The 26471-nt window shown below is 41.3% G+C and overlaps 1 protein-coding gene across 4 annotated transcripts; it reads right to left on the minus strand.

Moving 5' to 3' along the window:
* Positions 1-8577: 8577 nt before the first annotated feature.
* On the minus strand, positions 8578-25834 carry DNAJC25 (DnaJ heat shock protein family (Hsp40) member C25). Of its 4 annotated transcripts, none has more exons than XM_067743666.1 (5): positions 25409-25834; positions 12939-13061; positions 10387-10857; positions 10023-10201; positions 8578-9019 (listed from the first exon to the last, which is right to left on the minus strand). In XM_067743666.1, exons 1-5 carry the CDS (start codon positions 25739-25741, stop codon positions 8989-8991), a joined length of 1137 nt encoding a protein of 378 aa, XP_067599767.1. In that variant the 5' UTR covers positions 25742-25834; the 3' UTR covers positions 8578-8988. The 4 variants fall into 4 exon arrangements, with proteins under 4 accessions (XP_067599767.1, XP_067599765.1, XP_067599768.1 ...); XM_067743664.1 differs by having other exon boundaries at positions 12909-13061; positions 25409-25830; XM_067743667.1 differs by lacking the exon at positions 10023-10201 and having other exon boundaries at positions 12909-13061; positions 25409-25824.
* Positions 25835-26471: the final 637 nt, after the last annotated feature.

Here is a 26471-nt window from a genome sequence, read left to right on the forward strand (position 1 = left end):
CGGGGCGGGGAAGCCGCTGCGCCTGCCCCGCCGCCCGCCGGCCGCTGCGCCTGCCCCGCCGCCCAACGGTTGCTCCCGGCCTCGCCCGGCAGCCGCTCCCCTCAGTGGCAGGCGCAACAGGTAAGCGAAACCTTGGGGTCTCGAGCTGACGGACACCTAACTCTGCGTTCTAAGCCGGGAGGGCGCCTGCGTCTACCCCTGGCCCCCGAGCCGCGTCGCGGGGCCCACACAGGGCGCCCACCTGCACATCGAAGCTTCTAGGAGGAGCAGGAGTGGGTGTGGGGGATGGAAAAGGAGAAGACGCTCTCCTGGAGACTCGGAACTGTGACTGCGTGTGGATGGAGCAAGGTGTGGAGCGAGTGGCAGAAATAAGGGGCCACGTGTGAAGGCTTCGAAGCCCTGCGAGGGAGTTATCCTCGGGTAGGTGAGGACGGTCGATGGGGTTTCCGTGCAACAGAAACAGGTTTCTGCGTTAGCCTGTGACTGTGTGACGGGAATCCTAGCGGTTCGGCAGGGTCAGTAAAGTAAGAAGGGTAAAATCGCAGGCCCTGACATATTTGCAGAACATACAGAAGAAAATTAAATTCAGCCCCCCTCACTCCCGTCTCGCCGTTCAACTGTAACCATTGTTTCTCTTGTGCTGCATTTTTTTTATAGTGGACATTAGTGTGTTTCACAAAACTGGCATCATTACTATATGTAAAACGTGGTTTTTGTTTTTTTTTAATTAATTTATTTTATTTTATTGTTTATCTTTGGCTGCGTTGGGTCTTCGTTGCCGCACGAGGGCTTCCTCTAGTTGCAGAGAGTGATTGCTACTCTTCATTGTGGTGCGCGGGCTTCTCATTGCTGTGGCTTGCCTTTGTTGCGGAGCACAGGCTCTAGGCGTGTGGGCTTCAGTAGTTGTGGCAGGTGGGCTCAGTAGTTGCGGCTCACCGGTTCTAGAGCACAGGCTCAGTAGTTGTGGCACACAGGCTTAGTTGCTCCACGGCAGGTGGGATCTTCCTGGAGCAAGGCTCGAACCCGTGTCCCCTGCATTGGCAGGCGGATTCTTAACCGCTGAGCCACCAGGGAAGACCCAAACGTGTGGTTTTTGTTGATTTTGTTTTTCACTTAATGTATTATGAATATTTCCTGATTATTCTTGTGCGCCATTGTATTTGTTAGAACCCACTTAAATTGAGTAATGCAAAAAGGTAATACACTGGCTTGTGTAACTCAAAAGCCCAAGGACTTTAAAGTAATGGGTTTAATTGCCCAAATAATAGCTGTAGGGCTCTCATTTCTCCATCTCTTGGCTCTGCTTTTTCTGAGTGTTGGCCTTGTTTTTTTCAATGGTAAATAGACTCCCTCTAGTGCTGCGAAGGAAAGCTTTATTGCCCCGGCCTAGGAACCCCAGGAGCAGTAGCACCTCTTTTCTGTCTTTCTAATTGCTGCAGCAAAAATCCCCATAATGGACCTCACTGACCTTATTGAGTCATGTGTCCACCCCTGAACCAGTCGATTTGAAGGCAAGCGTTTGTGTGGTGTTGGAATGCCCGGATTAGCTGCCCCTGGCCAAGAGCAGGATGTGGGCTGGGGTCAGCCCCACCTCTAGTGGGCCCTGTGGTGTGCCACCCAATTTCCCATTTAGGACCAAGGCATTCATTGCCCCACCTGCCGGGAGTAGCAGCAGCTGATGCCTCTCAGCTGAGTCCCTCTGGAAACTGCCCTTAGCCCGAGAGCCACCCCTCCCAGGGTCATCTCTCATCCAATGACGGAAGTGTGGGATGCATAAGATCTGCACCCCAACCCCCTTGCCTCAAGCTGGCACAACAGTGAAGGATGATGGCAGCTCAGAGCTCCCCCTGGGGTCATCTGAGGCCTTTATGGCAGCTGCCTCACAGTTCGGTGCCTCCCTCTGCCTAATCCCCAGTTCCTGGACTGCCCTACAGGTGTTGATCTTCACACTCCACAACAGACTTTCTGCATGAAAATCTCCATCTCAGAGTCTGTTTCTCTGGGGAACCCAAACTAAGACACCCACCCAAACCATATGGACTGAAAGGGGAAGATCAGTTCCCTAAAGGAAAACCAGGATGCTGATACTAGAAGGGGGCCAGGGGGAGTCAAAGAAAAGATCTGCTCTTCAGCTATTATTTTTAATGACTGTATGATATTCCATTGTACAACTGGGTCATAATTTATTTACCTGTTGCCCTATTAGTTAACACTGTGGTGGCCACCTTAAACATACAGCTTTGTGTATGTTTTTTATTTCCTTATGATGCATTCCTAAAAGTGGAATTGGTGGATCAAAGAATATAAAACGGTTTTTAAAACGTTTCCCTTCTTTATCCTCCAGAAGGTGGTAGCAATTGCTGTTTCCACCAGAAGGCTGCCTGTTTCTCTGCACCCTCACAGTTCTGTATTGTGGTTCTTTATCCCTAAAAACCTAATAGATGAAAAATGGTGTCTTAAGTCTTTTAGATGTCTTAACTGTTGAGGCTGCATATTTCTTCTGTTCCTTTTGTGAGCTGTGTTCAATCATTGAGGTGTTAAAGAGTTTTTCTTATCTCATGACAAGAGCAGATTAGCAAATTTTAAAGCCCTCTCCCGTGGGCTCCCTCACCACAAAGAACGTATATTCTTGTCAAAACATGAAAGTACACGTTAGAAACGTGACTAAATTGGTGACAGAATAGAAAAGTTGTGTGTCAGAAAGATGAGGCAAAGAACTCAGAGCAAAGATATAGACTGGAAGGATCAGGAAAAGCTCATCTTAGATGGTGAGACCTAGACCTTGGAAACATGTGTCCTGCAGATGGCAGAAAGGAAGGGGGAAAGCAGGGAGAACAGGAGGCCATGCACACGTGGAATGAATTCGTTGATGAATAAAAGGCTCTAGTGAGTAACAGAAAAGTCACAGAAAACCTCGTAAGAAACAGGAGTTTGCGGCAAACAGCGGGGTAGCCACGTGGTAAGACATTTTAGGATAGAAAATGAACTGAAGCTGGGGAGACAAGATGACTTCAATAGTAGTTTTGTCTTTTTGGTGGAGTGGCTGGATCAAGGCCCTAGAGAGGACTGTGAAGGTGGGATGGAGAACAAATTCAAGAGACTAAATCAGTAGGACTTCATTGTAGTTACGAAATGCAAAGGAAAGTGGGCAGAGGCTTCTGAAGCAGAGAATAGGTGAGATCTGATGCCTGTAACAGAAATTAGGAAACAGGACTAGGTTTGAAGGTAGGAGCGAAGAATAAGGATGAGTTTGGCTTAGGAGAAAGTCAGTCTTCAACTGTACTGCTTCGTGCCTCTAGGCTGCTGAAAATGTTTAGTGGCAGATGTTGATGTGGGAGACATCTGCACAACCTATAATGGTAGCTGAAGAAATGAAATGATCTCTAGTTAGAAAAGGGGGCTTCGGGGTTGCCCACGGTGAGGAAACACCCAAGGAGATACTTGTGTGTCAGCCAGGAGGTAGCAGAAAAGGTCTAGGAGTGTGCCCCATCTCCCTCCTTCGTGCCCGATCACACCCACCACCCTGCTTGCTGCTGTATGATTGATGGTGCTTTTCTTGGAGAGAAGTGGTCTGGCTTTGAAAGAAACAGCCAGGTTTTAGCATGCAGCCTCCTGCAGTGATCCATGGACAGGCAGGCTAGGTGCCACTTGTTAACAGAGGGCTGAACATCTGTGCTTTGCTTTATACGTCACCAAAATGTCTTCTCATCCATTATTTTTGCATCGTGGAACTTCAGGGTAGAAAGAGACCTTCAGATAAGGTAGTCCATTCCCAATTTTAGAGACGAGGAAACTAAGGCCCACTAAGAAAAGTGACTTGCCTAGTATCACACAAAGTGGGAGGAAAAGAACTTCCATTTTAGCTTTCAACAGAAGTCACTGCTCACCTGGAGGCCTAGAGTCTGTCCCCACAGATGCAGTTATTTCCAGAGCTCTGAAAGGTGAGGCATGGGGACAGAGTATCCTTTCCTCCTCACCCCAGCTAAAATGCACAGGTCACCGGTATATTATTTTAGAGAATTTGTTACCCATTTATTTCTTGGTTAAGATAAAAACTTATAAATTTCCACTGTTTCTAAGAGTCTCAGTACTTTTGAGAAATGTCAGTGTCCTTGTAAAGACAAACATTTCATTTGTTTCCCTGTTGTGATCTATAATTCTTCACTCCTGACATGTATTTTGTCACCCTTTTACTAACAGTAGGTTATTTTTCCAGAAAAGCAGCTTTAAATCACTCTTCTCCATAAAAATAATGATAAAATGGGAAGGTGTTTCTGCTACCTTCAGTTTTCTAAAAAAGAAACAGGGAAACACATTAACAACTATATTTAATGTGACACAGTATAATGTACCAAAAAAAAATCATTTCACTTCCTTCTACCCATTGCATTATTTTTAGAACTTAATGACTCAGGAGTGAAAGATTCACCAACAGGTGTGTGGATTCAGCTTCTCTGGAGAGATTTTTACAGGCTGCTTGAGACTTTGAGAGGCAGTGTGACTTAGGGCCACTTGACGTTCTTTTGAGCAGCCATTCCAGGCATGCCTCTGTATCTCACTGGAAGTGTCCCTTCTGTAAACATAGGCCTTGAACTAGTGAGTAGCAGATTATTCTATTCGCTCTGAAAGTTCTTTCTTTCCTGAGTTGTCATCTCAGCTGCTTCACCTTGTACCCCAGGGTACAACAAGGGGCAGGCGGCTGCTTTTAAGACACACAATTCCAATCCTAAGGAGCATCACTTTTTCACTCTAGCACAGTACTCTGCACAAAGTAAGGGGTTCAAATATCTATTTAAATAATAAAGAAACAACGGGTTTGTAATCATCACTAAACACTCCATTACCATGGATTTTAACAAACGAGACTCTTTCCTATTCCCTCTGAAGCATTAATATATGCTAGCCGCCATTTTATCCCATCTTATTTAATTCTCATGATAATCCTGTGAAGTAGTTAGTATCCTCACTAACTATTAGAGACGAGAAATGAGGTTCAGAGGTTAACCTGCCCAAAGTCAAACTATTCGTTGCAGAGCCAGGAACCAAACTTTGGTCTATCTGGCTGCAAAGCCTGAGCCATTCCCCTGCATCCTACTCCCTCTTCTTGAGGTTATAAAAGGAGACACTGTCAAATGGGAGGAAGTTTCTTCATCCACTAATGAAACTGGGGAGGAGTCTGTAGGAAATCCCATACGTCACTGCTGTAAGACTATGTGATCCACTCCATACATAATTGTCAAGGATACTCTGAATCCGTTAAGAAACTGATTAAAGTTTATGACAAATCATATAGGCTTTTTACTTAAATACTCATAACATTTCTCAGTTGCAGGCAATCTAATCTCCTTCAGACCCTAAACCTATGTAAATTCACAGGCTTATAGATTTTTAAGTCCTAATTATCTAAAAAGATCCCCTGGGGCTTCCCTGGTGGCGCAGTGGTTGAGAGTCCGCCTGCCGATGCAGGGGACACGGCTTCGTGCCCCGGTCTGGGAAGATCCCACATGCCGCAGAGCGGCTGGGCCTGTGAGCCATGGCCGCTGAGCCTGCGCGTCCGGAGCCTGTGCTCCGCAACAGGAGAGGCCACAACAGTGAGAGGCCCGCGTACCGCAAAATAAATAAATAAATAAATAAAAAATAAAACGATCCCCTCATTTCACAGATGAGGAAACCAGAAAGGTTAAATTTGTTTAGCAAATTTTATTTAGTTATCAGGGGCTAGATTTGGCCTTAGCCCATATTTAAATGTGAAGAGTATCACACTTCTTAAATAAAATTAATTATAATTCATCCGGGGCCTTCCCTGGTGGTCCAGTGGATAAGACTCCATGCCCCCAATGCAGGGGGTCTGGGTTCGATCCCTGGCTGGGGAACTAGATCCCACATGCATGCTGCAACTAAGAGTTCACATGTCACAACTAAGAAGTCCGCGTGCTGCAGCTAAAAAAAAGAAATTCATCCGTACACAGCTATTTTGTATCAATACCAACATTTATCTGCCTCAATTGCACAATTATAACTCAACAGAGACCATCTCTGATTTAAAGTCTTTAAGTAGCTAGACCTGTTCATACTAATGTCTAATAAAAGCTATTTCTCTTTAATTTCCACAGAACTTTCAGTATGGGGCTGGCACACTGGTCCATAATACTAGCTGCATGTTAGCTCAGCAGTTGGCTTCTACTCAAGGAAATATTTCCAGTGTGTGGGTGTTAAAAGTTTCCTGCCATTTCAGTCCAAAAAAATCTCAAAGTAAATAAAACTACTGTTTTTCTAAACATAAATTCAGTAGTACTAAAATAGTTAATTCTATAAACTGAATTATTTTTTCATGTAACATTTTAAATTTCTGTATACCACTTGTAGTGTTTAAAATTCTACTCATGGCCCCTACTTGATAGATGTGTTATGAAACTGCAACCCAGGATTTGTAGAAATTGGAGAATTCATAAAGAAATGAGACCAGTGAGGGAAGGGTCAGTTTTAGAAACTGCTGTGAGGATATCTGACATGAATGTAAGTAACCCTAAGGGTAATTTTAGCACAGACCTCAGTTATAGGAAGTGATAATAGAAAGCAATAAGCAGCTATGCTCTATAAACCCCTGAATTCCAAGCAAGGAGGAAATGGTGATAGCCCTAAAATGAAGCACAAGAGCAATTTTCTAACTATAGTGGGGTTCTGGGATCCCCTACCCAGGATTCTTCTCCAAGTGTTTCTGAAATGGAGAAGCTTTTGGTTCTCTGGTGGGGGACTGGCAGAGTATGGAGATAGTAAAGATACCCAACATATGTGAACGACACTTGTGACACAACTAATTGCCCTTCCTTTCCTCCAGGATTTTGAAGCATAAAGCCATTTTGTTGAGGGAAGGGGAGAAAAGAATCATAGTCCTTCCGTTAAGGAGAGTCCATGCATCTCACCCATACAGGGACCATGATTCCAAAAGACCAACCAAACTTTTACCAAGTGAGCAGGCTGCCAGGAACAATTCCAGAAATAAGACTTCTATATAAAGACAGAAAGAAATACAGCCATCTAGCATATATGCAAAATAATATCCAAAGATACATAGTTTTTATCAGCCAACCTTTATGAACGCTAACATATTCAGTCCTCCTGTTTTTCCTTATCACTAGGTTTTTTTGAAATACAGTTAATCATACATTTATTTGAAATTTTAACAGAAGGGCAAGAGCCTCCATTTCTTTCTGGTCTGCATAACATATGGTACCCACGTCGAACCTTAGGTGATAATGCTGTTGCGTGGTACGGGTGTGGTAACATCTCCACTGGGACGGGTTACTGACTGCAACCACAGCACTTTTCAAAGGCATTTACCTATGGTTTAGAGTTGGGCATTTGGGGTTTGAAGCACAGCTTCCTACAATTTAGCACTGTAATTTCTCCACCCTCCCAAAAAATAATGAATGCATAAAACACTTTCATCTGAAGTTTACAAAAATATAAATATTATATAATTTCAGAATTTTAGAGCTGCAAAAGGCCTTAGTGATAATCTGGTCAAACTCCTCCCCTAATTTTCTAATGAGGAATTGAGGCCTTCACTCACAGGCTAAATAACCCACCTCAGGCCTTTTGCTATGTTAGCAAGGATGGAACTCTTCCCTCCTGCATCTCTGTATGTGTCACATATTTGAGCTGAGCTCTTGAAAGGACTAGTTTACTCTGAATAGAAACAGACTCTGCATAGCTATGCTACACTTTTATGCTATGTCTTTTACAGTTATATAATGCAAAAGCAATATGTTAATCTTTGACTTAAAATGTCATACCAACAAACTTGTGATATATTGCAACCGTTTTATTAATATGATGGACTGGGATATGTCTTTTAACAGGAGTATTGATTCACTACCATGAATGTTTCAATACTTTGCTGCAGTATCATACTTGATTCAGTCAAATTATGTGTGAATTACTTTCACTTTCACACATATAAAACATTTACATTTCACTGTTTGATAGAACAGCACACAGGCATGCACCCCTTCTTTCTGGTTTATATGCATGTAAAGATGCTCATATAAAATGTATTTTTCACCACTCAAGGACTTCATAATATATGAACTTTTCGTGACACTATTTCTGCTTTTTTTTTTTAATTGAAGGGGGGTAAAAACAATACTGTGGTACAAAAGACCTTCTTACAAGGTTCTTTCTGGAGAAGTGTTTGAGAATACAGTTATAGTCCTATAATGACTGTAATCAAGATCATCCTACAAGGACATGAAGGTAGATTCACTCTCCCGGAGAGTTTCTGATCTTAGTAAGAATATTATGACTGGGGGGAGATATTATAAAGACAGTCCAGCAGAAGACTCTCCTAGAGAGATATTTTGAACATAAATCAAACCTATAATGACTGTCGTAAAGATGACATGATAGTTGAATAGTTTTGCTGAAGAAGTCTGTGTCTAGAAAGACACTCAAAAATGTAATTAAATGCTGTTATAATTTTTATGTTTTGTGAAACTAATAGAGGCCACAAAAGCAGAAAAATGTAGCACTATAACAAAATAAGGAAACACTTTTGAAGAATAAACACTTAACACGTAAAATTTTTAAATGGTATCTAATAAATTTTCATGTCAAATTTTTTAACCAAACATATAAAATTTTTAAATGGCAACTAATAAATCTTCATGTCAAATCTTTTCACAAAATCCACAAATTGATTATAAAAATTGAACAATCATAAATGGTTTATGTATAAAGTTTGAAGGGAAAGTTTAAATTTCTACATTATACTGTTTAATCAAATACTTGAGGAGTTTTAGTTACTGCTGAGGAACAGTCAGTACATTTCTAAAATAATTCAGTTATGAAAATAGTATCACAATTAAGGTTTGGCATAGTAGCATTCCAGCAATCTTCAGTCATCCACAAACATTAACCGTCCAGGCCCTTCATTCTTCATCCACCTCCTATATCTCTTCCATCTAGGATCATTTGCTAATCTTTTCTTTAGTTCCTCTTCTTGTTCTTGTTTGTAGACCTGTAAGTATAAATAACATAAACTAACTTGACAATCCAAAGAGAAACATTTGTCATTAGCTTTATGGAATGTCTATATTTTTCAAATATAACTTTAGGTAAAAGTTTCCAATGAATGTATTGGTTTGTCTTCTGAAGACCATGCACCTAAGACTACTAAGCAATTAAGCACTTTAATGTTCAATGTTAAATAAAAAAGAATAACTTGTGCAAGAACTAGTAATTTTTTTCACTGATTTCTGTAACCTGGAAATACATTCTTTTCCTCCTTGAAATCATATATAAGCTGAGTTTAAAGGGTTTAAACATTTCCTCTCTACGACTAATGTCCAATATTAAAGAGTCAACACTTTATTTTTCTAACGTGGTACTCTGTAAATTTAACAGATGACTTTCAGTTTTGTTGATCCTAACCAAGGAACAAAGTGACCTTATAAATACATTTGTCTCCAAATTGAACTTACAACTAATTTTATCTTCAATGATAATTATTGGTTTTTCAAAATATTTTTAAAGTTCCCAAAGAAGGTTAAATAAACCACAGAGGTTAAGAACAAAGAACTTCTTTCATTTCTATAACCTTTCATGTATATCAGTTGAAGCTAAATGGACAAGTGTTCATAACCAATTTCACAGCCATATCAAATTTCAGAAAGAAATTATTTCACTTCCAAATTTCAGGAAGTAACAACTAAGATAACCTCATGTAATACCATGATAATTCAGCCCAGGATAGCACTCTATGACAGAGAGTTTACTGTATAGTGGGCAGCTTCAAGTACTTAAAAGTGAAAACTTATCAAATAATTTAGGAGCTACCATGTTACCTTCCATTTATATGTTCTTTATAAGTAGGCTGAATATATCTACTTGCCAAATCATTCTGGCAATTCATAGTACAGTTTAACACAACAAATTAGACCATACTTTAAATTTTTAGCATTAGTAAATTAAAGTATTTGAAGTTCATCTTTTTTGTGTGTGGTACGCGGGCCTCTCACTACCGTGGCCTCTCCCGTTGAGGAGCACAAGCTCCGGACGCGCAGGCCCAGCGGCCATGGCTCACGGGCCCAGCCGCTCCGCGGCATGTGGGATCTTCCGGGACCGGGGCACGAACGCGTGCCCCCTGCATCGGCAGGCGGACTCTCAACCACTGTGCCACCAGGGAAGCCCTGAAGTTCATCTTTTAAAAAGACAAATTATAGGTTAAAAACCCACTGTTCCACTACTAAATATAGTCATACAGTCAACAAAAGTAAGATCTTTCTATATTTAACTCTTCGATTTCAGAAATTTGAGCACACTTCTGTGATCCCTTGTCACATACCTAGTTTTAAGTTGGTAAGGAAGGTTACAGTAATTACTCACCTCATAATTCTCCTTTATCCAAAGCTCCCGTTTAAGAAAAGTTTCTTTCTGATGATCTTCTAGACTATCAAACTGAGACTTTGACATCTTCATAGATTTACGTATGATATATAGTCTTTCTTCTTCCCCATATTCTTTGCCTTTGATGTTAAAATTATAGATCCACCGGCAATACCAGACTATATATGAGCACAGGTGAAAGGGAGCTAAGAGAATTTGAAACAGGAGAAGGTCACGGAACTGGGGTTTCTGATAGCCTCCCTTTATATCTATTTTACTTTTTATAATGTTCTTTATGATGTTCTCCTCCTCGTCGCGAATTTCCTCTTTGGACTTTTTGTTTCTGCCCTTCTCTTTGGCTTTTCTCAGCAATCCCTGCTGCTTGGCAATCTCCATGGCTTGGATACGGTACTTGGGCACCGTGGCCAGGTAGCTGATTGCCTTGTTGTAGCTGTTCCACCAGCTGAAAAACTAGAATATTTAACAAAGAAAACTGGGTCATTTTTATTACAAAATTCACCTTGGTGAACACAACCCCCCCGCCGGCCGCCAAAACCTATTCTGATTAAAAACAGGGACCTCAAAAATCTTACTCTGTAAGTTGAAGATACAGTTGAATAATGCCCATGTGGACACGGGATCTCCAGCCCTGATAAGTCAGATAAGCCCTGAGCTGAGCCAAAAAGCCACCGATTCTCTACAGGAGACACCCAGGATCAGAGGATGGATCGTTGGAATCACATCACACCTGTTGATTTCACATCTTTACCATTTGACTCTTCCCTAGATCACAATTAAGAAATCCCTCTTCTTCTATTTTTTTTTAAGATTGCAGTCTACTTACTGGAGGAAGAATCGAATGGCAAAACTAGCTGGTGAGGAGTTTCTTTCAAACAATCCCTGGGTATAGACTCGGGCAACTCTAAACCATCTGCACATACCACAGTAACGCTCGTCACATTCTGAACTGAAAGATTCAAATATGTTTGAACTCTTTACTTATTTGGACAGGAAGACATTAAGTCACTTCATAAATATATTCAACCACAAAGGGTTTTATTATCAGAAAAAGTCCTACTCCTCATATAGTATCGCCACACATTTCAGCTATTTTACTGAATAAATACAGCAGTTGTACCAATAATATCCTGAAATATTATAGTAGCAATCTATTAGGAATAGCAAAAAAAAAAGTGATTAGGGTATTACATTATCTAAAACAGAAAAGTAAAGTTGCCCTTCCTCTCCCTGTTGAAAAGGCAACACTACAAAAGCTGATACGTTTAAAATATACAGCTTTAGGGCTTCCCTGGTGGTGCAGTGGTTGAGAGTCCGCTGCCGATGCGGGGAGCACGGGTTCGTGCCCCGGTCCGGGTGGAATACCACATGCCGCGGAGTGGCTGGGCCCATGAGCCATGGCCGCTGAGCCTGCGCGTCCGGAGCCTGTGCTCCGCAGCAGGAGAGGCCACAGCGGTGAGAGGCCCGTGTACGGGAAAAAAAAAAAAAAAAAAGTATATATATATATACAGCTTTAGTTTTCAATAGGAATTCTTTTGTCATATCGATTGAATTTCATTTCTGGGAATTAAACTGGAGAAGTAATTCTGAAACTAGCAAATTGCTTCATTCTAGTCACTTGGCTTTCTTTTTTCTTCTAAAGGAGGATATGATAGGTGTGGTTAGTTGAGGAATAATAGTAGGGAAAACTCATTTCAGGCTAAACTTGTATTTCTGTGATATTTTAAAACAACATAAAAAGTTACTGTAGCACTTTTAGTCTATTTCAGTGGTTCTCATACTGAGCAGGAGTGCCCTTAGCCGTCATGTGGAAATGTGTGAGACATTTTTGTTTGTTACAATGATGGCAAGCTCTACACTCCTGGCATTTGGCAGGTAGGTGCCAGGACTTGTTAGGCCATATTAAGGAGTTTGGAATTTTCCCCAAGTTTAATGGGAAATCATTGAAAAGTCCTATGAAGGTAGTTTGGTCCTCGAACAATGCGGGGGGGGGGGCACCACCCCGTGCAGAGTCTGAGTGCAGCATATGGTTGGCCGTCTGTATGCACGGCTCCTCCCTATCCTCCGATTCAGCCAACCTCAGAAGGTGCACTGCTGCGGGTCGGCACTGCAGTTAGTGAAAAGAATCCGTGTGTAAGTGGACCACTGCAGTTCCAACCCATGTTGTTCAAGGGTCACCTGTAAATGATATGGTCTAGTTGGCATTCACTCTGGCTGTTATATGGAAAATACTCTAGAGGGGGTAAAAGAGAAAAAGATCTGACTTGTTTGTTTGTTTGGTTTTGACAGTTATATAATGACATTCATGATTTCTTAGATTGCCTGCCAACAAAGATTCCAATGTTATCAATTGGTTAAATAAATATTTTTCTAATGTAAAAAATTAATCTCACCTGGAAGTAAAATTCTACAAAAAGGTACTTCTAGTTCAGTTTTAACGACTAGCACTAGCCAATGTGCACTCCTGCACATGCACGTAGATACACACATCCGTCAATACACACCTGAAACACTGAAATAGCACACACACTGACCAAGATCACAACTCTCACATCCACTTTAGGGGCTAAGCGCCTGCTGTAGTAGTGGTAGTAATGGCTGTAGTACTCTTCTGGGTGATCCAGCATGTAATCATAATCTTTTCGAGTTTCTTCATCCTGTAAAATAACAAGATATCCAGTTTCATAGGACAGCTCATAAAATGGTCTTAGTTAATAATCTGTTAAAGTCAAATCTAGAATTTTGTAATTATGTAATCAATCTGAATAAAAGAACAAACTGTTAAAATCAAAAAATTTCCCATAATTCCTCAAAGGGACACACAAATTTGTTTCCAGAACTTTAATACTAGGTATAAAGCATAATAAAAAAATTTCCTCAAATTCTTGAGGAGTATTAGTCCTCCTGGAAAAAACAAAAACACTTCAGTAGCAATGAACCATGCCTTTTTAGCCAGTGCTGTGGTGCTAATAAGGATGTCGCCGTGTTCTTATAATTTAAAAGCGTGTTGACACCTACTCTCAGTAACTGTTGATAGAAAAAAAAGAATGTTTATCTCTGTTGTATATATTCACAATCATTTCCCAACCTTGTATAGAAGGTTTTCTTTTGAAAGCAATGATTAAAACAACAAAAAAGTAGACAAAACCAGTCTATGCCCTCAAAATTGAATTATGCTCATCCCAAGGAAACATTGAGACATCGATGCAGTATAATGGTCAAAGTCTAGCTTTGTGATATCAGGCAAAAATTTTAGCCTCTCTGAGCCTCACTCTTCTTCACTTGTAACTTAGAGATATTAATAGCTGCCCTACTAATTTTACAGGGTTATTTTGTACATCAGATGACATACAGTATACAAAAACAGGTTAAAAATATGGAGTATTCACTATTATAACACATTTTCACAGCCCAGTTCATAAATAAGGTAATATATCGCTCTTTCTTAGTCATGCAAACATGTTGAAAAAATTATAGCAGTCTGAAATGCTGCTCAAATGGTCACAAATAAAGCATTTCTTAAAACCTTCTCTAATTTTAACCAGTTTCTAAAAGGTATAAACGCCAATCTTTTACTGAGACACATAGGTTGAAAAGCTACCAAACTAGGTTATGATTTGCTTTTTTTTTTTTAAGCCCACAGGAAACCTATTTTTCAGCTTGTCTTGTTTCCAAAAAAGTGTTAAAGACTAAAACTACAGCAAATTCTTTACTCTGTATAAGTGAATACAACATAAACCATTATGAAAAAAAATCTTTCTTTAACCTAGATGATTTCTTTCTATGATAAATTAATTATTCAACATACATAAAGTTGCAGATTATTAGCTCAACATTTCAAAATCTGCACTTAGTGCTTTGTCACCACAGAGGCGCTGGGGTCTGTTCAGGGCCTCCTCCTGAGTCCTCCAATATGCTGTTTCTTAGATTTAAAATAAGAAGTTTGCTAACGATAAATCTTTCCTGTACCCATTAATATCATTATATATTTTCTATTAAGAATTCTGAATTTGAATGAGCATATTCTCAGTAACAGTTCCTTTTTTTTAAAAAATAAATTTATTTATTTTTAATTTATTTTAATTTTATGTTTGGCTCCGTTGGGTCTTTGTTGCTGCGCGCAGGCTTTCTCTAGTTATGGCGAGCGGGGGCTACTCTTCGTTGCAGTGCGCAGGCTTCTCATCGCGGTGGCTTCTCTTGTTGCAGAGCATGGGCTCTCGGTGCACGGGCTTCAGTAGTTGTGGCATGCAGGCTTCGGTAGTTGTGGCTCACAGGCTCAGTAGTTGTGGAGCACAGGCTTAGTTGCTCCGCGGCATGTGGGATATTCCCGGACCAGGGCTCGAACCCGTGTCCCCTGCATTGGCAGGCGGATTCTTAACCACTGCGCCACCAGGGAAGCCCTCAGTAACAGTTCTTACGCTCATTACATTCAAAATATTTTTTACCTCTGACTAGAATTTGAAGCTAGGTGAAGTAGTATCTAGTATAATTAGATGTAAATATATTTAAAGTCTATTCCATGGCACTGTATGGAGGGCCAATATGCGAATCATCTATTATATAAGGAAAGCTGAGCTCAGGCTGATATTATTTTCAAATTCACTCCTTGTATGTTCTCTTCCATTAGAAAAGATTTTCTCGGGAGTTCCCTGGTGGCCTACTGGTTAGGATTCCAGGCTTTCACTGCCGTGGCCTGGGTTCAATCCCTGGTGGGGGAACTGAGATCCCGCCAGCTGCGTGCCACACGCCTCAACTGTCAGTCCATTCCTCCTGTAAGCCATCATCATATTCTAGAGTTTCTAACCGAAAGAGGGTAAAACGTTACAGGTCATACAGATAGCTCTGAAGACTAAAGCCTATGTCCCTTGATGTATTTCATTCTGAGTACTTCAAGACATCCTTTGAGAATTTTTCCATTCTCCCTCCATTTTTTTGCCCTTTTGGCTAATTTTATAGATACGCTCTGCTTCTGGCCTGAATTCGTTGCCTTTTATACTCAGCCTCCCAATCTTGGCAGATGCTTTTTGAAATGTATTTCTTCAAACACGATTCTTCTCCTTGCTCCAACTAGATTACAAGTAGTTTTGAAACTAACTGCCCCCCTGAGATGAGATTCCTACAGTCCTCCAGCATCACTATCTCTGCACAGTCCATTGCCCATTCTGACTGTCTGTACTCCTCCTGGTTGAAGTATACAGCAAGATCTGTGAGTGTCACTGAAATCTGCTCTGTGAACGTCATTCGTCTAGTGGCTGTTCTCTCGTTTGTTCTCTTATCTTAGTGAAGGTCACAGTCCACAGAATGCAGATATCCTTCTTCAAGCTTTTCACCCATATCTTCCCCCAGAGTCACCATCTTCTCACTGGTCCCTAGATTTGTGACAGAGCTTCATTTAACAGGATGGTCAGCTAATGCTCCAGTACCAGCAACTCCAAAATTTATACCTTATGTCTAGCCTCTCTACTGTAACCAGAGCCTGTAGGGTCTATTCAGGGCCCTCTATAATGAGTCCTCAAACTACCTCATCCCTGTAAAAGGTTTCAGGGTCAAGTCTGACTTCTCTTAGAATGGTTTTCTTTTCCTTGGGGCCACCATAATTTCATGACCCTGTTTTGGTCATGATTAGAGACAAGAAGGTCTGCGATCTCCTTGTTACAGCGTTTATTCAGCCACAGTCTTCTTTCTTTAATGTGTTTAAAGCTTTCTCTCCAGAATGAAGAAAATGGATTTTAGGCTGAGGCATGCATAATACACTTTACAAGGTTGTTCAAGTTTGGCACAAATTGAAGAGTTAGGGATTCTCAACAAACTAAGTCAAAGTCCTACTCTTCAGTAGCCTACTAAGTTTAGAATCAACCTAATATGAACACAGGATACCAGGAATATTAGCAAAAAAGAAAAGACAGACTGGGACCCAATTAGAGAGTTTCACGTACATTCTTACATATTTTTATTTTTAATACCATATATATATATTTTTCCTACCCATCTTGGGACTAAAGTAGCCTCACAGTTTTTTTGTTTGTTCTGTCCAATGCTTCCCAGTGTCTAGTAAGGCAAGTTCAATTTTCCTTGTCATGCAACAAGGCCTCCATAACTGACCCAAACTTACCTACTTAAGAAACATCTTATCACTCTCCCTTCTTTTGCCCATAGCAAACATTCAGATAGCAATTTCTGGAATTTGGTGTGTTCTTCAAGTACAGCATGCTCTTTTATATCTATGACTGAACAGATAATTCACTTTAACTCAAATGCCCGTGCCTTTCTTCCAACCTCATGCGCTCCTATTAATCCTTTAGAACATAAACATTAGTAGACAGATTTAGACCACTCTTATTACACTTATTACCTATTTATTATAGCACTTATCACATTGTAATCATCAGTTTTTTTCTTTTCCTTGAATGAGAACTTCTAGACGGCAGGTAGGGTGATTCCTTAATCTCTGTATATCCAAGGCCTAGCACAGTGCCTGGCATTCAATAAATATCATTTCAAAACTGAATGAAATTTTGTAAAGGCTCTCCCTTACTCTAGACATCTCTCCAGCCACACAGGTCTCCATCTCACAAGGAAGGCGAGACGGGTGATTAGGCCACAAAAACTTGGGCTTGGCAGAAATGACTGCTTGATTTCATAGCTTATGAAGATACGCTAATGTGGCTAAAATAGCTTAAACCTTAAAACAGTGTAATATCTTACCTTTCAATAAGGTAGTACTTTTTCTTTCAGCAATTTTGTGGATCTTAAGGTCCCAGGGTCTGGAGATTCCAACTTCTTTCCAAAACCAAAACCTTTATACTTGTTTCTTCCTCCTCTCTGTCCTGAGCCTTGACAAGCAGGGCAATAAGCTCCTTGTTTCTAATCTCTACAGGAAAAAATGGTGCTTCTGCTGGTGTCCACTCCACTCCCAATCCTCTTGGGCATATGCAGGAGGACTGGAACATAACCACCAATATCTAGATCAAAAGTGAACAAGAGGAAACCCACAAGCAAAGAAAGCACTGAACCCTTCCTTCTCTTATGAAAATGATCATTCCCCCCTCCCCAGAGGCAAAAATATATTATGTTCTTGTCCTTGAAAGAAATAATGAATTGTTTGGTTTCAATAAACATAAATTGCAATAATTAGATATTGCAGCCAGGTTCACATTAAAAATCTTCGATTATACAAATAATAGAAACCATTTAGGATGGCAAAGGCCAAGAATCAATAATATATGAAAATATAGTAATCGTTTGTTCATTCTTAAATATATATAGTAATCCTGTTTTTAAGAGAAATACACATACAAATGATCCTTTAAAAAAATAACATCTGTTCCCCTAAATTTTTTTCCAGGCCATTACACCCTACTAAAGAGGAAGAAAGTTAACTGCTCTGAGTTTTCATTTCTCTTCCTGTTCCCTACCCACCAGCCACTCGTGCAACTATCTTCTACGTCTTCTCTTCTCAGTCTATATGTGGTTATAGCAACTTCCATCATTTGCAGTATCACCTATATATCATATACAAGTGACACTCAGATCTGTTTTCCCTGCTCCTACTATTTTCAGATACCTCCTGAACATTTCCTAAATGTAACATAAATATCTCAAATTCAACATGCTCAAAACCCAAATCTGCTCCTGTGTCTCAGTTAACGGTATCGCCATCTACGTGGTTACCTGAGCTTTAAAAAGCCTTAGTTATTTTCAGTTCAGAAAATAGTTATGCAGGGCCTTAAGCCATGTGCTGAGCACAAAGGAGGATAAAAAAACAAATAAATTAAGGACCTGGCCTCAATAACTCTCCCATCTACAAGAAGAATCTAGCAAGCAAGAAGAGCACAATTCAATGTACTAAGGACTAACTGTGCCTGAGAACACTGGTAATGGGATTCACAGAAGACGTGAAATGAGTGCTAGATCCTGAAAAGCACGTAAGATGTGGTAAAATTTGTTCCAGGCAAGGGGAACAGCAAGTGTTAAGGTACAGAAGCATCAGTGTAGAGAACAGATTCAGTGAAGCTTAAGCACTGGGGAAGTTTAGGGAAGAAAGGAGTAGTAAATGTGGCCAGGAAGACAGGTTTGGATAAGAACCACAGGGGATCTTATATGCCATGCTAAAGTGTTAGGGTGTTACTGTCTGTGCTATTCAAACATAACATGTTTTCAAGTATGAGAAAAATAAATAACATTGAGTAGAAGTATATATTTTTGGACGATAACTCTGACAGTATTGTAAAGAAAGGAATGAGGGAGAAACAGATTTTAGAGACCAAGAAGTAGAACAAATAGGACTTAGTGATTAAAGGGGTACAGGAATCAATCATGTTAAGCATGATACTGATGTTTCTAATTATAGTCACTGTGTGAACCATGTTATTCTAAGAATAAAGGAAGAGGACAGCAAGTGTGGAGAAGATGCAGGGGAAAATTGTGGAAGATTTTGAAATGGGGAGGAAAGAAAATTACTGGATAGCTTTTCAGTGTCTGGAGCCTCCAAGGATTATCTTTTCCTGTAGGAGGGGTGTGCCTTTATTTGTCTTTGAAAAGTCTATTTTAACTTTGTAGAGAAAGAAGTAACTTGTGGAAACCTGGAAGTAATGCAAATAATTCTTATTCACAAAAAGACAAATTGTGACCAGTGGAATTAAGGCAACTGATAACTGCCTTGTCATATTGGCCAGTATTACAGGCATTTCAGCACTCCTTGTCTTGACTGTAAGCTGTGTGGCACTTTTTCTCTTTTGAACCAGTTTTAGTATCTTACTGGTTCCCTCATTAATTAATGAGTTAAATAAAATCTTTGACACGTGTTTATTTTGTATTTGTACAAGAGTCAACCTCTTTTAAAATTTATGCTTTAACAAAGAAAACAGGATTAGTTTCATGTGTAATTTTGGGTACCTGTGCTACAAATGAGAGACAATTGAAAAATATGAACCTAGAGAATACACGGATTTCAGGGTTGTCAAGGATGTAGTTGAGTTTCATCAGGACGAGCTTAGAAAATAAAAAGAAGAGTCCCCAAAGGACAGGACTCTAAGGAAATGCAATGTTTACGGTGAAGGCAGAGAAAAAAAAATACAGACTAAAAGAAATGGCTAGAAAGCTTGGAGAAAGGGGAGAGAATTACATGAAGGGAGTCAAGGGAGAACAGCTTAAAGAACTACGTGGTCAACATCAAATGCCACAAATAGTTCCAAAAGGAAGAGCAGCCCTCTGATCTGATGCTTAGAGCATCACTATTCATCTTAGGAAGAACAGCTCCAGAACGTGTGCTGATGCACATGTCAGTCTATGACAGTTTAAATGAAAGGGGGACGAGGAAGTAAGGATAGCCAACAACGAGGAAAGAAGAAAAATGTGACTGTAGCTTTAAAAGAAGCAAAATTAAGGAATGAGAAATGAACCAAATAAGAGATTCTTAAGTTACCAAAGAGGAATGATGAGATTCCAGAAGACTAAGACGGAAATAAAATGAGTTCAGCCAAGAATACCTTCCTGCCTTCCCCAACCCATCTTCCATGTTGTTCCCAGAACTTTCTTTCTGAAACAAACATCAGATTGTGTTACTTATGCACTTTAAAACCTCTGGTAACTCTTCAATACATCAGGTTCACATGCCTGAACACAGCTTAAAGGGTCGATCCCAAACTATTTGCAGTCTCCTGAAACATTCTCCCTACCATGCACCTGACAGGCTTCTAACCTAGAAACAGTAGATCCCCTACAGTCTCTAAAAATACAGTAAGGGTCTTTGTGCTGTGACTATCTCAGTATATTCTGTTTACCCATGATAAATTTGCACAAGCAAAATTAAAACATCAAGTGCTTAGTTTCTGGCTAGAATTATATCAACTCAGTAGTTTTTGTGTTACTCAAAAAAGCTCTGATGGGTTGTTGATACCATCATGTGTCAGGTAGTCACAGCACTAGATTTAAACACATCTGGTGTATGATCAACCTTGGCCATAAGTAGGGAAGAACAGGTGAAATTTTAAGGGATGAGTAAAAAATGAAAAACACTTATGGGTTCACAGCAGAAATAGCAAATGTGGCACATAAGGTACCACACCCTTCTTCTGGGCCCATGGGAGGACAGTTTAACATGTCATCTTTTCCACTAAACCCAGACAAGGCCCCCAAATTTACAAGTGTTACATGGTGTCGAGACCAATTACAGTTGGCACGTGAAATGAAAATTATCTGCCATCAAGCTGACTTGACTTGCCTGTGTATCAGCCTCACAACTGTGATAGAAATTTACATCATTTCTATTAGTTTTATGAATACCCAATTATTATGAAGGACTGACTAAAATCTGGATCGATGCTGGAAAAGAAAAATAGTAATACCGATAAGTGCAGTTAATTTTTTTCCTCCAGAACGAAGAGTCCCTGGGAAAAGCATAATAGAAGTGATCCTACATCTCATTCCTGGAACCAGCCTTGTACACTCATGACTCCACGTTTTCGTGGATCAAGACTTGTCTCTACCAGAAATGTCCCTCCACAGTCAACCTTGGGGACTGTTCTAGATCCAGATCAAAGAGTGCATTCTTCTCCAATCCCCTGAGAAGAAATAATTGTGTTCTCTCAGTGCTGCAATATAAGCTACACGTTTTTATTATATAACTTAGATAAATAATAACCAAACAATAAGTATCTGTATCCTTCTTATATTAAAAGCTTAAAGGCAGGAACTGTGCCTTTTTCATTGTTATGGTCTCCTCCCCCAGCATCTATGTCAGTACCAGCGAGAGAAAGGGTTAAGCGAATATACAAAGGGAGAACAATAAACAGTAACCCTAACAGGGCAGGAAGTTCATACTCCCCTTTTTGTCAAATCATTCTTAAGTGCTAAAGCCCTGCCACATCAACCAGACTGGCAAAAAGAAACTGACGTGTTCCTGTGACTTTCCTGCCAAGACAAGGCTGGAGGAGCACAAGGCTCTCTCTACACATCCCTTCAATTTATCAGATAACCTGCACGCCAGTAATACCTCCAAGACCTTTTCTATGTTCTTCTCTCACGATCTTGCAAAATGCTCTCAAACTCTACCATTTTCTACCAATTGCAGTTTTTCTAAGTGCGTCCTTACCACCTGTTCCCTCATCTGCTGATTTCTATGCCATCCTTCTCATTTTATCTAATTCATCCAGTTTGTATCTATATCAAAAATAATTAATGTTCTCTAAAACCCTGAGAAAATAATTTCTCCTTAAAAACAGAAGTATAATTTTTCTCTCATGCAGGAATTTTTCATTCATACCCATCCAATCTACTTTATCTGTACCACTCTTTAAGACTACAATTAATTTCGGGTAAAATGCCAAAGTAGGCTTCACATAACAATGTCAAAACGCCAGAAATCCACTTTCGATTTCCATCCTATCTGAATCTATCTCCAGATAGGAGTTTTTATTTTACAAGCATTCATTATCTATGTGCCAGACACTGTGCTAGGTGCCATGGATATACATGCAAAAATGAAGTTTAGTGGAGAGGGGAGAAGGGCTACTCAGGATTTACAGTGCAGTGTGATAAGTGCTATATCCACATAAAAAGATCCAATGTTGACACAGCGAGTGAGAGTCTGTTTACTTAACTTCCAAAGTCCATGTGTCCCTGAATCCCCAGTAGTCAAATACACTAAATAGTTATTTCACCGGCTTAACTCATATTATGAAACAAATATAAAGCAGTGTGTGAAATCATAATGGTTTCAAGTCCTGCTGAGATCTAGAGGTTTTAAGTTATTTGAGAACATGAACTAAGCATGACTTGGTAAAAGCATCTGACAGGTCCCTTTGCCTTCCATTATTACCCGTCCTTCTTTTTCTGGTTTTTCTCAATCTCTCTATTCACAGGTAGAATCTCTGTTGCTATGAAAACAGTGACCAACTGTGATAATATCTCCTTGTCTGACCAACTGCATTTAAATCATGTCAGTATCCTTATTTTTTAACAATTTCCATCTAAAAAAACTCTCTCTCAAAGAGGCATTTATTTAACCAAGACAACTTCAGAGTCATAAATCCACTATATCTTACACAAATATAATTCTCATTTTGGTTATTCAGAGATGCTTGGTTGTTATAAGTTTTGATGGAACACCATTGTAAGATTATAATGAGGATATAATATAGCTTTTTATATTATACATGTTAAAAATGCTAAGAGACTTGAACAGACCAAGAATAAGAAATTAAGAAGGTTATCAAAAAATTATGGGGAGAGAAAAAAGGCTCCTCCTGGCTCCAGTGAATTTACAACTAATTTATTTCAGATTTCACAAAAGAAACAATTTCTGTTAGATACACTGTTCCAGAGATGGAATCTACCTGGGCATTCTACAAAGCAAATATAGAATCAACTTTTCCCTTCATATGCCAGCAATAACTGAACATGGCTGTGAAGGAGGACACAGTCTTCCCAAGGCCCTCCCTCCTTTTCAGCTCTCACAGGGTTTATTGCTATTCTTTATGGAGAAATATATAGTGTATAACAAAAAGAGCAAATAGAAATGAAATGCGGTCCCAGGTCTGCTGTTGCTGCCCCCATGAGATGATATATGGAATTTCAGGTAGGCTTCTGCGGCTCGTCTTCATTCCAGAGCCACTGGAACTTATCAGCTTCTCCCACTATTCTATCTGACCTGCTCGTAGTAAAGGCCAGGTGGACCTCTTATCCCTCACAGGCCCTCTTTCCAGTCTGTGGATATAATCCAAGCAAAACAGTGGTTGCATCCCTGTTGCCTCAAGGGGATGACCCCAGTTTATCAGATCTCTGCATTACCCAGAAATGATATCTTCCGGCAACCTTCTCACAATTCTCCATTATGACAGCAATAAAATCAGACCACCCTGTTTGTCTTTAATAACTTCTTCCACACATGCCAAGTCAAAGTCCTCTTCCTTATTCCAGGAGAGAGCATCTTCAATGAAGTTTTTTAAAAAGTTTCTGAAGGTGTTCCACTTGGAAGTGGAACCCCTATCTATCTCTATAAATTTAACATGGGAGTTTTCATAGAGCCCAACTAAGTCTGATTTCCATGGGTCCAAACCAAGCCCAGACACCCCTTTTCTCTCACAGATAATTTCCGTTCTCCTGCAGTAATAACGAGTGGGGTTGGGGAAGCTATAGAACACTCTCTCCCACCCTCCATCAGTGCAACTACAATTCTAGTTTCCTGTTTGGAGGCATGTGCAGCTACCGGAGACCTGTCCCAATCAAGAGTTAGTGTTACTTTCTCCAGACATACTAGTTTTTAACTGCCTCAAAGTTCCTTGTTCTTGAGTGGACACATTGTTTTATTGAGCTTTTTATTAGCTGACAAATCAGTGCTAAACTCGTAGCAGCATTCAGAGGCAACCATTACAGCCAGTTCAGCCTCTGAATTTGTCTCTTCGAGAAAATGGCAAGAATATTTAGAGTCCTGGGATTCCTCCCAGCCAGATTTTCTATAGTCTCCATTTCTTGGCACTTTTTTTTCAAACTTCTTACTATCATGCTCACCATTTTCATGCCAAATCTCCCCATCTCCAACCCCAGCAGAAGGGAACAGTCGCCACTGTTTCTGCTGCCTCTCTTCTGGAAGTTCTCCACCTGCCCAGTGCTCCCTCTTGTGCCACGAGGGCTTTGGAGGACCAGTGGCAGGCCTTCTGGATGCCCGTCTGGACCACTATCTTTCCTCACGGCAGAAAAGCAGACTGGAGCTTCACATGCTGGGCTGCCTTGAATGAAGTTCTTTCCCATCTTTCTGAAGTCTTTGCTCAATCACTCTCTATCCCAAATAATAGGCAACCAAGCCCTCTGGCCTCAGCACTTTCCCAAAACCCCCATTCCTCAGTTAACTGCCAATAAAAATTACAATCTCACCAATGCTGGTGAGAATTTAGTGAATTTTATGACTCCATATTATCCAAACTGCTCTGGAAAGTAAGCCATTAACTCCTTGACTCAGTATTTTCAGCTCTGGAAATCTAACCTGGAAAAATAATGCATGGTTAAATTATAGCATACCCACTCAAAGTAGTCACTAAAAGCAGACGATACAGCAACATGGAAAACTCTGCCTCAAAAAGAAAAGAAAAAAAAAGCTAGAAAAAAGTACCCTACAACTGCAACTGCTGTTGCATTAGCATGATGGGGCCCTTGAAGCAGTAACACTTCCACCAAATATGTTTTGTACTTAGTGATTTCTTATGGTTTGCTTTTCCCAGCAGTAAAAGAAAACAGGATCAGGCTAAATCTCCCCATCCCCACAAGACTCAATAAAACCTTTGGCAAACGACTACACATATACTCACAAAATATTTCCTACTAGAAATTCTCAGTCTTGAAACCCAAGTCATTAAGCACCTATTTGCAGGTCCTGTATAGGGGGTTTCTCATTCATCATTTAACCTCATAACAACCCGTGGAGCAGGCATCATGGCCTTAATTGTGCCTATGAAGAAACAGGTACTCTGACCTATTAAGTCACTATCCAAGGTCATACAGGGGTGTTCAGAGCCGGAGTCAAACATACGTTGTTCTTCTTAGTATTTTTCTACATCCTTAAACCCAAGCTAAATGTCACAATTAATACCATCCCCAGAAACCAAGTTTCTGTCGACTCAAATTCGGGCGATCTCACTGTCACTGGAGCCCTTTCCTGTGTTCTATCACAGATCTTGGTAATAATAATCACCCTGCTTTCCGAGAGTGAGCTGCACATTATTAAAACATTTTCACTAAGTCGTAAGAAGCCCAAAGCTTTGCATAAAAAAGACTGTAACAGAAAGGAGGGGGCTGACTGCCCTCCAAGACCGAGGGGGTTCCCATCTTTGTCAGTGGGCCGTATGCGCTCTCTCACGTGGGCAAGCGCGAGCATCCTAAGGGTGGTGGCGGTGGTCGCGCCCGGCGCCGGAGTCACAGGGAGGCTCGCTCCACGGGCCAGGGGCCGAAGGGGCCACGCCGCTCGCTTCGCCAGCGGGTCCTCGCAGCCCATCCGCGCCCCCAGGCTTACCTTAAGAGTCTCGTAGGCGGTGGCCACCAGCAGGAAGGCCTCCTCAGCGCTCTGCGGCGTCCGTCCGGGCCCCTCGTCGCCGGGCTCTGGCCGGTAGCGGTCGGGGTGGTAGCGCCGAGCCTGCTGGCGGTAGGCCCGCGCGATCTCCGCCTTGCCCGCCGTGCGGCTCACCCCCAGCACCTCGTAGCAGTCCCGCGTGCCGCAGTAGAGCCCTTCCACCAGGGCCGCCGCGGGCCGCGGCAGCAGCACCGCCAGCAGCAGGGGCGGCAGCAGCACCAACCAGCCCCGGCCGGTAGCGCCGGCTACCCGGCGCGGAGCGATCGGCGTCGCCATGCCGGCTGGGCCACGGCTCCCCTAGCCCAGCCGCACCCCGGCACTCCACCGCGCACCCGGGTGGACTGCTGGACCCAGATCCACGTCAGCACGCGGCGCCTCCGCGCAGGCGCACCGGGCGCGGCTACTTCAGCCACTTCCGTCACGACCGTTGCTAGGGGAGCAGCAGGACGCCTCAGCCGCCCGGCTGCTTCCGCTATGTCTGTGAACGCGTTCCTAGTCCCAGCGGCCAGAGGATTTGTCCTCAGGTGGACGGACCAAAAGGATGTCTCTGTGTCTGAGGTGCACTTAACCAGTGTATGCAGAGTGCTTTACTGTCCACAGTGCCCTTCCCAGGCAGTCTTTTAGGCATCATGACTTCGTTTGTTGCCATTGGTTGGTAGTCTGGCCCTCTTGCCCTCTGGTTATCAGCCTCAAGATGTGTGCCCAGGGTTTTAAAGCTGGGTCTCAGCCCCGACTCCGTCTCACTAACTCCATTCTCCCTTTCCAAAAGGAAGTTTAACTTAGAGATTCTAGGCGCTCTCTGCCTTAAAGTTCATGGCCATCTAGTTCCGGGTTTCTTAGCCTCCGCACTATTGACATTTGGCCTGGATAATTCTTTTCCTTGTAGGGACTGTCCTATGCATTGTACGATGTTTAACAGCATCTCTGGCCTCTACACACTAGATGCCAATAGTACCACCACCTCAGTCGTGACAATCAAAAATGTATCCACGTATTCTCAAATGTG

This window comes from Pseudorca crassidens, chromosome 7 (assembly GCF_039906515.1).
Source record: "Pseudorca crassidens isolate mPseCra1 chromosome 7, mPseCra1.hap1, whole genome shotgun sequence".
Classification (NCBI taxonomy): Eukaryota; Metazoa; Chordata; class Mammalia; order Artiodactyla; family Delphinidae; genus Pseudorca; species Pseudorca crassidens.

What these genes read in the sequence shown, in the direction of transcription:
- DNAJC25 (XM_067743664.1), bottom strand. Translation starts at nt 25,741, where the DNA reads ATGGCGACGCCGATCGCTCCGCGCCGGGTAGCCGGCGCTACCGGCCGG. An exon ending in CCGCCTACGAGACTCTTAAG is followed by an intron (nt 13,062 to 25,408) that starts GTAAGCCTGGGG and finishes GTTATTTTACAG; the next exon opens with GATGAAGAAACTCGAAAAGA. An exon ending in CCTCAACGGGAGAGGCCACG is followed by an intron (nt 9,020 to 10,022) that starts GTAGTGAGAGGC and finishes TTATACTTACAG; the next exon opens with GTCTACAAACAAGAACAAGA.